Consider the following 14,888-nt stretch of genomic DNA (forward strand, 5'->3'; position numbering starts at 1 on the left):
AAATGTGGAAAAATGATTATTTAATTTTATAAGTCCAATGACCATAACTCTGTGCACAATCATCAGACTGGAATATATATCAAACTTATTCTGTAACTTGCCATGCTTAACATGATTAAAATATATACCAAATATAAAATCAATATTTTCAAGCATGAAGAAAAAAGTGTGGAAAATGATTTGCCTGACTGACGGAAGGACAGACAGACAGGCTGAGTGCAAACCTAAGTCCCTTTCGATTTCTTTGGAAGGGAACTACTATTCTACTCTATACAGCAACAAAATAACTCACTAAGTTCCATGATACTCTTGACTTTGAGGATACACATAGATAATAAAGTAGGGTGGTTGATTTGATATGCTGTACTGGCATGTTTTTTTGGACATTTCTGTTGCAAATGTATTAAACGTACTCAGCTTACAACTTTGATGACTGAATACTGAATGTGTTCATCTTATAATGCTAATTGCAAGAGTTGCCTGTAATTGACATATTGTCCTTTGTTGTTCGGATGTACAAGTACCCGACCATGTCCACTTGTATTTTTGTCCATCTGATGAGTTGGGCCTTTTTCAACTGCTTTTCATAGTTTGTTCCTATGTTGTCCTGGTATACCACTGACTGTCCCAGGTTAGGGGGAGGGGGATCCCGCTTACAAGTTTAACCCGCCACAATATGTATGTATGTGCCTGTCCCAAGTCGGATTAGTTCAGTAGTTGTCGTTTGTTTATGTGTTACATATTTGTTTTTATTTTATTTTTTGTAATTTTTACTTAAATTAGGCCGTTAGTTTTCTCTTTGAAATGTTTATCATCGTCATTTCAGGGCCGACCATGCTGTATGGGCTTTGCTCATTGTTGAAGTCTGTATGGTGACCTATTGTTATCAATTTCTGTGTCATTTTGGTCTCTTGTGAAGAGTTGTCTCATTGGGAATCATACCACATCTTTTTTTTTATATATTGTTACGCCATCTATCTATCTTTATATTGTTAAAAGACTGAATGTTGACTTTTTAAAGCAGACTTGAGAGTAAAGCTAGCACCAATCAATTTTTGATATTCTTTATGCTGAGTTTCTGTTTCATTCATATACATATATATATATTTTACATCAACTGTTTCATGTTTAAACATTACAAATTATTATACCATATTAAAAACTGAGACCATGTTTAAGTGTGAAATAGATTTTCCATTGTGAAAATTTTGAACATTGACAGCTTTTAGAATTTATGCACTTCTAATACGTTCTGTTATGTTTTTTTCAATTTCAGATTAAGTCCCTTAATGCATTAATAATCATAAGTTAAAACTGATCCCCATCTTAACCTTCCTTTTCTTTTAACTTGTAAAATTCTTATGTATATTAAAAAGCATTTTCAATAAAACAATACAACAGTGTATAATATTTAAACAAAAAATATGATTTAATTACTTACGTCAAGACATAAGATACATGCTAAAATGTGCATGTGCTTTTTTATATATTGATATTGGAGAACAGATGTAACAACATGAACAACAAGTTAACATTAAAAACTTAACCAACATTAAACATTAAAATTCAATTACATTTTATAAACACAGTTAAAAATAAATATCTTTACCATAAACATGATAAATGAACTGCATGTATTTACAAAATGTACAATCAGAATAAATATATATCACAGTTGTTGGAACTAAATATCACAGTTGTTGGAATTAACGGTATATCACAGTTGTTGGAATTAACGGTATATCACAGTTGTTGAAAATAAGGTATATCACATGTTGAAACTTTATCACAAATGTTGATTTAATGTATAATACAGGATAGGTTAATAGCAATCACTCAACTAACTGTCCAGAAACTGTTATCAAAGAATCAGTAGCTGAAGATTAAACAAAGGTATGTTAAGAAAGGCATCCTGATCTGTAAAGAAATGTAGACAGTTCCCATGTACAAAGCTGTATCAGTTCTGAAACTGCCATTAAAATAGTTGCATGTACATGTACCAACACTTTCTTTAAAATAAATGATCGGAAACAATTTTTTGACAGTAAATAAGTTTAAAAGTGCAAGTGTAGTGAGGAAACATTTTTTTGTGGTAATTCAAATTAAAAATATTCTATTTTCCCACTGTCCACAACTAATCACAGATCAACTGAGGCAGTTATAGCCATCCAGTTTTTACTTTTTTTTAATTTTAATTGATGGCATTTTTTTTAAAGTTTTAAAAAATTTCCAGTATTATAGATACATGAGATAGGAAATCACTTTCATAGAAAAGATGGGAGTTTTTCTGTTTATCATATTTCTTACCATGCTTTGAATATTATTTTTTTTTTTACATTGCTATAAGTACAATGTATGTTTGATTAACCTACATTTAAAAATATCTTTAATAGATAAAAATTATGTGGTGTTCATGTTACTATTTTACTGGCATGAAAGAAAGACATCACTGTTCCATCTCTTCCAGTGGCGAATTCAGTGGTTCACTGAGGTTCCGGTGATTAAAAATGGAGAAGCAGCGAAGGCAGACATTCTTCGCAAGAGAAGATTTTGTGCAACACCTGTTGTGTACCCACTGATCACAAGCATCACACTGAAACCAGGATATATACTTGTCCTTTTGAATAGGCTTGGGTGGTTCAATGCTACCACAGGTATTGCACAAAATCTCATCAGCATCATTGATGGTATCAGAGACGGTGTCCTCAAAGTCATTGTCATTTTCAACGTCATCCCCCTCCTCCTCCCCCTCTGAAAACATGTAAGGAATTGTCCTTTGGCTGTCTTGGCTGTCATCGTCCGTCAAGTCAATCACCACTGGATTGACGTCTTCGTCTCTGATGCCATCAAGTTTCCTGAGCTTTTCCTCAAACTCCCTTTCCACGTGAGTCTCAAATTTAGCCCAGCGCTCCGCATCGATATGGGACTTGGCCTCCTCAAAAAGCTCGATAATGTCTTTTTTCTTGCAACTAGAATTAAATCTAGCTACATAGCCTTTCAAATAAGACCAAACCATTTCGATGGGGTTGAGCTCACAATGATAAGGAGGTGTGCGTAAAATCTCATGGCCATTAGCTGATGCAAGGTCATCTATTATATACCTAGGTTGAGGCTTTTTTTGCTTCACTAAATCAAGCAGCTCGGCCTTTTTCACTTTTTTTTTATCATACTGTACAACGTTCTTCTCCAGCCATGCCGAGATCTCTGACTTGTTGCTGTTAGTGTTTGGTACCCTTGAGTCAGGATCTAAGTGGCTGTGATACGGAGCATTGTCCATTATGATTACAGACCGAGGAGGCAGTTTAGGGATAAGTGTATCTCTGAACCACTCTGTAAAGTGCTCCTTATTCATCTCGTCATGATAATCAGAGCTGTTGGTTTTCGACTCAAATATAAGACCACATCCGGGGATTAGGCCTCGTTGAGAGGAGCCAACATCTAAGATTATCAATCTAGTACCCTTGCCAGAAGGTACTTTCCGATGGGTACCTTTACAGTGTGGCTCAAAGACAGACATGGACGTGTTGGGAACATCCAGCCAGTCACCCTTTACTACATGATTAGTGTTCAACCAAGTCTCATCCAGATATACAATATGACGCCCTTGCTGCCTAAACTTACGTATCTTACGAAGATATGCCATTCTCAAGAGAACGATGTCCTCCCTCTCCGACACTAACCTTCGGCTTGACGCATTCTTGTAGAACCTGAAAAAAATAATCATATAAATATAAACATTCACAAAATTTGCATAACATTTAAGGGTTACACTAAAACATACATGTAACATGGGGCGCAGAAAATATACTTTTAAATCTCAAGTAAAGATGGGTGTCAATAATATTCTATATATTTGTCAGTTTAAGAGGTTACCACATTCTGATAGAGACTTCTGCAGGTTTATGTTTAATAAATGGAACATATTACAATTTTAAAGTGATTAATGCATTAGATTTTATTTCACATATGTCTAATAATTTGTAGCTATAAATTTTAATATTGCTTTATTTATTTTCAGACAATTTTGCTGATGACTACAGAGCAAATAAATATTTCCAAGATGTATAGATGATGTCTTTCAATACTAAAATGTGTATTTAATGCAGGTAAATATTTCATTACTTCAAGTTATATAAGTGTTTCAAATTTTGGAATCAACGATTTTTATGTTGTTCGTGCTGTATTTAGACACCTCTAACAAGAAATTTGTTTTCATGCACATGTACAGAAATAGAGGTTTTTATGCAACACAACCATAGGTTTGAATTAGGCTGTCAGTTTTCACGTTTGAATTGTTTTACAACAATTGTGATTAAGGAGCCTTTTATAGCTGAGTATGGGCTTTGGTCATTGATGAAGGCCTTACAGTGACCTATAGTTGTTAATTTTTGTGTCATTCTGGTCTTTTGTGGAGAGTTGTCTCTTTGACAATCATACCACATCTTCCTTTTTATATTTGAAAGTTTTTTTTTCAATTTAGACTTGTGTGTATATATAATTGATATTTAAGCATGTAAAAAGAGATGATTTAAGATACATGTTCTACAAAACAATGGATTAAGTCCAAACATAATGAATGAAATTAATTACCGAAACCCCAGTAAACGCACTGTTCTCGACACTGTTGATATGGAAACGTCAATGTCTTTCATTTTCAGAGCTTGCTGCAGACTTGGCATGGTCACTGACTGGGATTTCTTGTGCAGATCATAGATGGTCCTTCTCACCACACCTTTGTCGAAATCATCCAACTTCTGGTTCTTCTTAACAGTTTTCTGGACAGCAGCCTTATGAACTGTCTTCACAACATCATGCACAGCATCATCGCTGGCATCTGTATGGACATATCTCCTTAATGTAGTTGGTTTAATCCCTGAAATTTCAATTGTCCATGTATTTCAGCATATAACATAAAAATGATAGAAAAAAACTTGTATATAATTGTATAGAGTGTATTCAAGGTAATTGGGGGCATTTATTTATCTTCTTGTTTACATAATCATAAAAAATTGTTGTTTGACTTGCATAACTTGACAATATATTTCAAGTTTTCTTATCCCCACTTAAAAAAATTATACATTTGCCCCAATTACATTATCTGAAATTGATCATTTTAATATACACGTAATTCATTTAAAATTACTATATTCAGTGTAGGTGGGAGGATAGGAATGGAATTTATTTCCAATTTTACACCTGACCCTTGCATCATTTTCATGTTCAATTGTTGATGTGTATTTACAGTGAGCTGTTATACCTGTAGATAATGCTGTTGATGCCTTGACCTCAAGATCCCAATGATTCAGGTATCAAACAAAGTTTGTCTACTTTGAAATCATAATTGTTGATTTTTTTTGCAAATAATTTTATTTCTTAATAAGATTTTTTTTTTAAGTTAATTTTACCTGTTACCTTCACTAATCTTTTAATTGGATCCTGTATTGCCCATGGCTTATTTCTCTCCTTTTCTGTTAAAAAAACTGGAAAATTTTCCTTAACAGCTCTTTTGTCTGAAAAAAAAAACAAAACATGTGCATATGACCAAAGGGAGGTAATCCATAGTAAGAATGGGATGTGATTTTTCTACTTAAGATTCTTGGTAGTTCCAATTTTCAAAATGCAGATGCTTTGTTAAAAATGACAGTGTACAAAGATTACAATATGTAGTTATGTATATAATGTTTTGTTATTGTGTAATTATTTTTGTATAAATTTTTTTCATTAACCAATTTTTTTTTTTTTTTTATAATTGCAAGACACTGACATGTTGTATGGCCTTCTTAATCAACAGTTATCATTTATACATTATTGTTGTATAGTAGAATAATCTATATAGAAGTTTTTGTTCTAATGTAGCTGTGAAATTGATTTAAGGTACTACATGTGTAGAAAAATTAAATAATTTGAAAGATTTCTAATTTGTTTTAAGCACTTCTTGGTGATATTTGTATTTTTCTTTTGTTGTAACTTTTTGAGTATCTTAATAAATGTATTATTCTGGTAGCTGTTAATACTTTCATTACCATCAGTCATATTAGGTGGTCAGGATTATAACTTGTATTTCAATTGCTCTGAAGTTGACCACAATGTTTAAAACAACAAGTAGAATATTTGGATTCATTTTAGGGGTTATAGGGCCAAAGTTTAGGTATAGAGGGCCAAAAACAAGCATTTTTATAGTTTCCAGACAATAATTTGTGTGTTATTGTATGGATCTCTCTTAAATTGTACCTAAATGTTCCATATAACAAAGGAGAGACTAAGATGGAGTTTTTGGTTAATTGCTTGAAATATGTTGGAATTAGGGGCCAAAAAAGGCCCAAAAAGAAGCATGTTGCTAGTGTCCAGACAGTAACTTGTGTTTAACATATACGAATCTCTCTGAAATTGTACTTAACAAGATCCCATACTGCATAGGAAAGGATTGGATTGAGTTTTCAGGTTTTTACTCCAAGGGGGTTTCAATAAGTTGGGGGGGGGGGATTTTTTGTTTACAATTTTATGAAGGGATTTGTTATTTTTTTTCAAATTTTTCAAAGAAGAAATCTTTTTAATTCCACAGTATGGTGGAATAGATTTTTGACAAAAACCTATATTATGTCAAAAATTTGATCACAATCCAAATTCAGACAGTATTCAAGCTTGAATATTGTGACCTAATTACACCTTATGTAAGAATCCTGAGTTTTGATTGGTTGATAGTCAGTGTATCTTCCACCAATTTACTGTTATCAACTGAATATCATTCATTTTTTAACGTCGCCAGGGTATATGCAAAAAGGATATACATGTATATCCAGTCGTGCTTCAATGATTCCTTATATAATCCACCAAATTTTTCCTACGAAAGGGGGGCCCAGGCCCCCCCCTGGATCTGCCTATGCCAGTTTTTAAATTTAAACTGATACTGTATGGATTCTTAACACTGCATATTAATAATATTAACATAAATGGTTGTAGGTGGGAATCTAGAGCTTGAAACTCCCCTCAAACACTTGAATATAAAGGAGAATAAATGTTGTTTTGTTTTGTTTTTTCTTTGGAGAAGTATTAAATTTCTAACGATTGTTGCAGAAGCTCGACACGGGGATAGTTGTATGGGGGTGGTACTAGATAATTTCTTAACAGCTTTATATTTAAGAAGGTAGAATCCCTGGATCTGTCATACTTTGTATATAGATGCCTTATGTTATTGAGTTTCAGTATGTCACATGTCCATTGACCTTGACCTCATTTTTATGGTTCAGTGACTGATCGACTACTTGAAAAAAATATAGTATTCTTAATTTCTGTCTTACATCTGTAATATGAGTAAAATGATAACTTTGTTTGGTATGTAATTATACCTTATATAACATTGTTAGATTTTGATAGGTTGATAGCCAGTTTATTTTTCTCATATATTCTAATATTTTCTTCATTTCAAACGAATTTGCCTGTTTTTCACCACTGCCAGTGAATTTTCCTCAAATACCATGGTATTTGCCATTTTGGATATTTCTCTTTTACCCTTGCAAGCGTCTTCCCACCAAAATTATTAAGAACCTTTTTAACTTTATCATGTTTACTGAAAGAAACATGGTTAAACACTATTAATTGAGTTAAACCGAATACTTTTACAACAAAAATGTCAGATATAAAGAGGAAAAAAAGACTACACAAATGAATGATTTAATGATGGAATAACAATGACGTTTAAACATACATGTAGATCCCATGGCATTACAAGAAGACATCACTAACTTGTATATAAGTACATGTACATGTATAATTCCCGTGTTACTACGATTTCCCTTCTCTTTACAGACAGTTTCAATCAAAATTTATTCAGTGTAATTAAACAGATATAAAATGTTATTGAAGGATATTTGATATCTGTTCAAAATTACAGGCCTTGGACTTTGATAAATTTTTGAAAATCACAGTTATGCAGAATTTTTCTAAACGCTTTCAGATATTGTGCTGATTTTTGGTATGTGAGTTTACCATGACGAGTTGCACATCAAGTTTAGGTTTAGTTTGACTCCCCTGATTTTTGCCAAAGTTAAGGGTTAATGACTTTGAAAATTGTTGAAAATCTTACATATGCAGACTTTTTGTCTATACCCCTTCAGATTTTGAGCTGATTTTTGATATGTGAGACAATCTAATGTTTGGGTCCACATGTGTTATTGAAATTGCAGATTTTCAATTTTTTGAGACAGGGCAATTCGTGTCGTTTTGACAAATCTAGTTGTTACATGTATTTTTATTTGTATCCATCTAATGAATTCAGCCTTTTTTCATGATTTAAAAGTTTGTTCTTATATTGTACTGTTACACCACTGTCCAATGTCAGGGGAGGGTTGGGACCCCACTTTAGTACAAGTTTAACAGTGCCACATTCTGTATGTATGTGCCTGTTATTAAGTGGTTGTTGTTTGTTGCTGTGTAAGATATTCATTTTTAGCTCACCTGGCCCGAAGGGCCAAGTGAGCTTTTCACATCACTTGGCGTCCGGCGTCGTCCTGCGTCTTCGTCCGTCGTCCGTCGTCGTTAACTTTTACAAAAATCTTCTCCTCTGAAACTACTGGGCCAAATTTAACCAAACTTTGCCACAATCATCATTGGGATATCTAGTTTTAAAAATGTGTCTGGTGACCCGGCTAACCAACCAAGATGGCCGCCATGGCTAAAAATAGAACATAGGGGTCAAATGCAGATTTTGGCTTATAACTCAAAAACCGAAACATTTAGAGCAAATCTGACATGGGTTTAAATTGTTAATCAGGTTAAGATCTATCTGCCCTGAAATTTTCAGATGAATCGGACAACCCGTTGTTAGGTTGCTGCCCCTGAATTGGTAATTTTAACGAAATTTTGCTGTTTTTGGTTATTATCTTGAATATTATTATAGATAAAGATAAACTGTAAACATCAATAATGTTCAGCAAAGTCAGAATTACAAATAAGTTAACATGACCAAAATGGTCAGTTGACCCCTTTAGGAGTTATTGCCCTTTATAGTCAATTTTTAACCATTTTTCGTGAATCTTAGTAATCTTTTAGAAAAATCTTCTCCTCTGAAACTACTGGGCCAAATTAAACCAAACTTGGCCACAATCATCATTGGGGTATCTAGTTTAAAAAAATGTGTCCAGTGACTCGGCCAACCAACCAAGATGGCCGCCATGGCAAAAAAATAGAATATAGGGGTAAAATGCAGTTTTTGGCTTATAACTCAAAAACCAAAGCATTTAGAGCAAATTTGACAGGAGGGGAAATTGTTTATCAGGTGAAGATCTATCTGCCCTAGAATTTTCAGATGAACCGGTTGTTAAGTTGCTGCCCCTAAATTGGTAATTTTAAGGAAATTTTGCTGTTTTTTTGTTATTATTTTGAATATTATTATAGTTAGAGATAAACTGTAAACAGCAATAATGTACAGCAAAGTAAGACCTAAAAATAAGTCAACATGACCAAAATGGTCAATTGACCCCCTAAGGAGTAATTGTCCTTTATAGTCAATTTTTAACAATTTTCATAAAATTTGTAAATTTTCACTAACATTTTCCACTGAAACTACTGGGCCAAGTTCATTATAGATAGAGATTATTGTAAGCAGCAAGAATGTTTAGTAAAGTAAGATCTACAAACACATCACCATCACCAAAACACAATTTTGTCATGTGTCCTTTGTTTAATATTCACCTAGACCAAGGTGAGCGACACAGGCTTTTTAGAGCCTCTAGTTTTCATTGCTTTGTTTCTAAATGGATTAGCAAAAATGATTAGCATTAAGTTTTCTGGTTTGAATTATTTCACAATTGTCATTTCAGGAACATTTATGTTTGACTGTGGGGTAAGGGCTTGGCTCATTGTTGAAGGCAGAACAGTGGCATATAATTGTTAAATTTATATAGTATAACAGATTACTATAATCATGGTATTTTGAATTTAATTGACTTTTTTAAAGGTGACCATGAAGCAAGAATTATTAAAATTAGAGGCCTGTTTCTTATAAATACTATATGAAATTGAATATTAAAATTTAAAAGGTGTGTTATGTTTATTTTTAAGAAAGTGAAAAAAAATTGTGGTTAAGCTGAGAAAAAAATTCGGAATCCAGAATGAGATCTCCCAATACCTATAGTTTTCAATTCAGAAAAAAAAATGATTAAAATAATTTGATTGTCACTAAAAGAATGTTTCTGAAAAAAAATTATAAGGCCAAATAAAAAAGTATGTGTGGTTCCAGTTACATTTGAAAAAAAGTTAGGGTAGGTAGGTAGGGATTTTTTTTTTTATTTTATATATATTTTTTTTTTACATTGAGTCTATTGGAGCAACATTATGACTTTAACAGTGCTTAATAAAAAAATGGCAATAAAATCTTACGGGTAGGCTATTTTTAAGCCGAAAAAGTAGGGACAGTAGAGTTACTGAAACCACACATATATTTTTATTTGGCCTAACTAAGACAAAAAACTAACGTTTGAATTGTTTTACATTGTCTTATCGGGGCCTTTTATAGCTGACCATACGGTATGGGCTTTGCTCATTGTTGAAGGCCGTACGGTGACCTATAGTTGTTAATGTCTGTGACATTTTGGTCTCTTGTGGACAGTTGTCTCATTGTCAATCATACCACATCTTCTTTTTTAAAAATCCCTACTCAGTGTAACCAGAAAAAGTAACTGTTGTGCTTGGTGGCATTGGGCTGTTTTTAGCTCTTTAATTGGGTTGTTGTCTCTTTCAGTTTCACACATTCTCTGTATCATTCCCAATTTCATGACAATTTACTTTTGTGTCATTGATGTTAATGATCTGCGAAGTATGATTTCTCAAGTGGTTGTGGGTTTGTTCTCATTTTGATTTTTACTGCATACTTGAAAAATCAATTTTGCAGCTTATAAATTTGATGATATTTTGTTGAACAGCATTAATTTGGACTAATGATTAGGGTTCAAGACTGGACATTGCATCAGATAAACATATGTGTATAAGGTAGGTTTAAAAATTTCAAGTTCTGATTGATAGGGGTAGACATAGCTATAGGCATAGGTAAAGGAACAGATATTTCGGAACTTGAGTACTGTCAAGCACTCTTTTGCCAAGTTTTGGCACAAGTTGGAGAAGAAAACCTGCACCATTTGTGCTACTCTACTATGCATTTAAACTCTTAAGGTTCAGTTATATATATATATGGATTGTCGACCTTAGAATACAAGCAAGTGTCTGTGCTATGAAAAGTTCCTTTGCAGATTATTCGTCTGCATTTTTTATTTGTTTTGTGTTTAAATTTCGTTTTTCTTTTTATTTCCTTTGTTTACAAGTATTTACCTGTAGGTTTCTGACTACATTTTTGTTTTTAGGTGGCATTTTTAGTTTGAAATAATTATGGTACGATAAATTCAAAATATATTAATTGTTTGCGTAAATGTTTCTTCTTCATTTATGGTCGTCTATCGTCTGCTATAAAATATTTCTTTTGACTTACCTTAAAATTGATGAAAAGATCCGAGTAGCTCCGAGAAATATGCAAATTAACTGTACGTGAAACTCCACAGCAACACTTCCGGTAATAACAATGTCGGATTCCACCATTGAAAATGATCTTGGATAATGTGAAGGTCAGGATTATACAGTGCAAACACAATAAAAGGTAGGACAGTAGTGGATATTTGGAATGGATTTTTATTCCGCTCTTTGAAAAACATCGTCTCGAGTGAATGCGACTAATATTTAAAACAAATTCGACAAAAATCATGGTGCCAATTTTACGTGACGGCGACTATAGATTGTAATAAGTTTATGCCTCAAAAATCAAATTGAAATTTTTCTGTATAAACCAACATCACAATAAAAAAATAAGGCCTCAAGATGATAACGTGCAGTTTTTAATAAAAAAAAACAGGCAGCTATACCCCAATCAAGGCATTTGTCATAAATACACATGACTAAAAGGAAATGAAAACTTACAAAAAAAAAAAAAAACACAAAAAACACAATAATACTGAACTCTGAGGAAAATTCAAATAGGAAAATCCCTTATCAAATGGCAAAATCAAAAGTTCAACCACATCAAACGAATGGATAGCAACTGTCATATTTCTGACTTAGTATAAAATAATGGTACCTATACGAAGCGATGAATACAAAGCATTACTTAAATTGTGTTATTGTTAGATTAGTATGTTTTTTTTTTCATTTAATCATTGCAAAAACATTTTAAATATTTACCAAAATAATTTAAAAAAATCACCAATAATAGACATTCTTGCGGGAAAGAAACTATACAACACTTTAATTATACTGTTATTTTATTTTTACAAGTTCTACATTTAAGTAACATCCTTTTCGTAAGTATGCTGCTTCGGGATTTCTAGAACTTGTAAGTATTGCATGCTGGAGCTCACTTGCCGTATCCGTAGGTGCATTGTCCGTACGAACATGTGTGTCTGAAGCAGCACGGATTGAAAACACTGCAAGATCTTCCGATGCACCCTACACTTCTTTTGACAAGCCTAAAACAAGACAAAAATAGAAATGTATATTGTTGAAAAACAATAAGTATCATACATTGTTTTTATTGTAAATTTCAAAGTCTAACCATTCGGAGTAAATCACTTGAATAAGGGATGACTATCTGACCAATTGATTCAACAAATCATAATATTTATAATACAAGACCTTTTTTTTAACAGTATTTGATGTTCAATAAGAAAGACTATAAACTTCGATAACCATACATTACAAGAGTGTGATTTAGCATGCTTGTTAGTTTAATAATAAAATCCGACTCATCTTCTGTTTTTCCAAGGAAGAGCAACACACTAGAAAGTTAGGAACATATCATGAATGTATGGTTCGGTAAACAAGTTTTACACATATAGAGGATTAATACGTATAGTTTTTTCCATTTGATTGTCTGTGATTATTATGACAGGCTTATTTTCTGACTTATTGTACAATAACAAATAATTGTCAGACTTAAATAAGACTTTATACAGAAAGAACACATCACGCTATGTGAATATTTTACTTACTTCTCGAGAAGTCCATTGTCTTCCAGCATTTCTTCATTTGCCTTGTTAACTTGAATTTTTAAAATAAAAAATATTAATAACGGCTTATCGGTTGCTTCACATGTAATTAAATACTGAGGATTTATTATTATTCGTTGGATACCAGTTTTTGTGGATTTCATGGGCTAAGGTGAACCACGAAAATGAATGTTCAACGAATAACACTTAATGGACCAACGTTTAGTTTACAATAATTTTGCTCATTATTGCTATATGGTGACCCGTTGCTGGTATTGCTATTTTGTCTAGTTTTTTTATTAATATTTGTTTCCCTGACAAACTTATAAGTGATATACATATTTGTGAACAAACTATCTATATGTATACAATGTAATAAGAGTCGGCAATGCCATTTTAGTCTCTGTTGTTTATTTGTCTCTGATTTAAAAAAAAATCTGCTGAAATTCGGTTGTTCTCTATTTGCCTTTACTTTTCAAGCTTCACTGACCAGTTTATTGTGAAAAATTGCGTCTCTGGTCGACATAATTTTAATCCTATTATCTATGATAAATTCTTTGAACAGGGATTTCCTCTACCAACACCAAATTCGCCAGCGATAATATTGTCAGCTGTAATGGCAATTGCATTACACAAAAAAAATATCATCCAATCAATTCGTATGTCATTAGATGAATTGTGTACTTGTAATTACAAAACTGTTAAAATCATCAACTATTGCTTTATAAACTTTTGTATTGTGATTATATTTGTGCGAATATTGATAAAAGATACAAATTTACAGTATATGTTATAACAGATGTATTAATTTTATGTTCATACCTTCAGCAAAAACCAACAGCAGAGAAATAATCAAACAAACGGAGACTTTCATTCTTCTTTTTTACTCTTTTTAGATAAAAACTGCAAAAAATATACACACATTCTTTTATTGAAAAGTTGTAATTATGTTGATGTAAAACAACAGCAGACATATTGTGCATTCTACTTTGAATATGCTTTATTTTTTTTTTTTTTTTGCCGTGTCTACACATTCTATTTTAGTTTGCATTAAAATTTCAAATCCTATCATTACAGCATTTTACACATGTAAGTAAAAGGATTTACAAACCACAGCATCTGTAAATCTAATTTCCTCTCATGAGAACATTGACAACATGTCCAAAAAATCCCAAATTAATACATATTACATAAATGTTTATGTTTGTTGACATCCATGGTACATCAAGAAGGTTACGTCTAATTCACATAAGCTTAAAATTAGATTCACAGGTATTTTAAAGTGATATTTGAGTTGTAAAATAAGATAACATTTTTGCTCTGTCAGATAACTCTTACTTCTTTCATATTTGTGAAATGTCATACATGAGCGGCGACAAAGACAAAAACGATGGGCGAAATATACCGAAGAAACAATCAAACTCTTTTGTCGCAAATTAAATGACATCGCCATGACCAAACCAAACAGAACAAAAATACAGTATACAAAACACATTATCGAAAAATTAAAGGTAAAATAACAAAATTATACAAAACTGTGAGAAAAAAATTCAAAACAAAAATACTGAGTAAGATGAACCGACAAACATTTGTAGGTATGATCTCATGTCATCATGAAAGGTTAACAAATCGTCGTGTTACTCCTATGTAATAGGTTGAAGAGCTTTATCTTCAAAGACGGCATCGCACAATACGTTATTGATAGTCTATTCTAAAACTAAGACATAAGTTGTAAAAAGTAAAATAACAAAAAATACTGAACTCCGAGGAAAATTCAAAAAATTCAAAAAGTCCGTGCTCAGATGGCAAATACAAATGTACAACAGTGTTTGTTATATTCCTGACTTGGTACATATGTTTTCA

The 14,888-nt window shown here is 32.3% G+C and overlaps 2 protein-coding genes across 2 annotated transcripts; both read right to left on the reverse strand.

Annotated features, from left to right (window-relative positions):
• Nucleotides 1-2,446: 2,446 nt before the first annotated feature.
• On the reverse strand, nt 2,447-6,033 carry LOC143084232 (uncharacterized). The gene is made up of 4 exons (XM_076260640.1): nt 6,024-6,033; nt 5,406-5,510; nt 4,591-4,873; nt 2,447-3,707 (listed from the first exon to the last, which is right to left on the reverse strand). The coding sequence occupies exons 1-4, from the start codon at nt 6,031-6,033 to the stop codon at nt 2,447-2,449; spliced, it is 1,659 nt and encodes a 552-aa protein (XP_076116755.1).
• Nucleotides 6,034-12,301: 6,268 nt separating this feature from the next.
• Nucleotides 12,302-13,939, reverse strand: LOC143081825 (uncharacterized). Its single transcript, XM_076257508.1, has 3 exons — nt 13,848-13,939; nt 13,029-13,077; nt 12,302-12,506 (listed from the first exon to the last, which is right to left on the reverse strand). The coding sequence occupies exons 1-3, from the start codon at nt 13,897-13,899 to the stop codon at nt 12,395-12,397; spliced, it is 213 nt and encodes a 70-aa protein (XP_076113623.1). The 5' UTR covers nt 13,900-13,939; the 3' UTR covers nt 12,302-12,394.
• Between the last annotated feature and the right edge of the window lie 949 nt (nt 13,940-14,888).

The sequence above is a fragment of the Mytilus galloprovincialis genome, chromosome 7, assembly GCF_965363235.1.
Source record: "Mytilus galloprovincialis chromosome 7, xbMytGall1.hap1.1, whole genome shotgun sequence".
Lineage (NCBI taxonomy): Eukaryota > Metazoa > Mollusca > Bivalvia > Mytilida > Mytilidae > Mytilus > Mytilus galloprovincialis.

What these genes read in the sequence shown, in the direction of transcription:
- LOC143081825 (XM_076257508.1), bottom strand. Translation starts at nt 13,899, where the DNA reads ATGAAAGTCTCCGTTTGTTTGATTATTTCTCTGCTGTTGGTTTTTGCT. An exon ending in GCTGTTGGTTTTTGCTGAAG is followed by an intron (nt 13,078 to 13,847) that starts GTATGAACATAA and finishes TAAAAATTCAAG; the next exon opens with TTAACAAGGCAAATGAAGAA. An exon ending in GACAATGGACTTCTCGAGAA is followed by an intron (nt 12,507 to 13,028) that starts GTAAGTAAAATA and finishes GTCTTGTTTTAG; the next exon opens with GCTTGTCAAAAGAAGTGTAG.
- LOC143084232 (XM_076260640.1), bottom strand. An exon ending in AAGATTAGTGAAGGTAACAG is followed by an intron (nt 4,874 to 5,405) that starts GTAAAATTAACT and finishes TTGAAATTTCAG; the next exon opens with GGATTAAACCAACTACATTA. An exon ending in GTGCGTTTACTGGGGTTTCG is followed by an intron (nt 3,708 to 4,590) that starts GTAATTAATTTC and finishes TATTTTTTTCAG; the next exon opens with GTTCTACAAGAATGCGTCAA.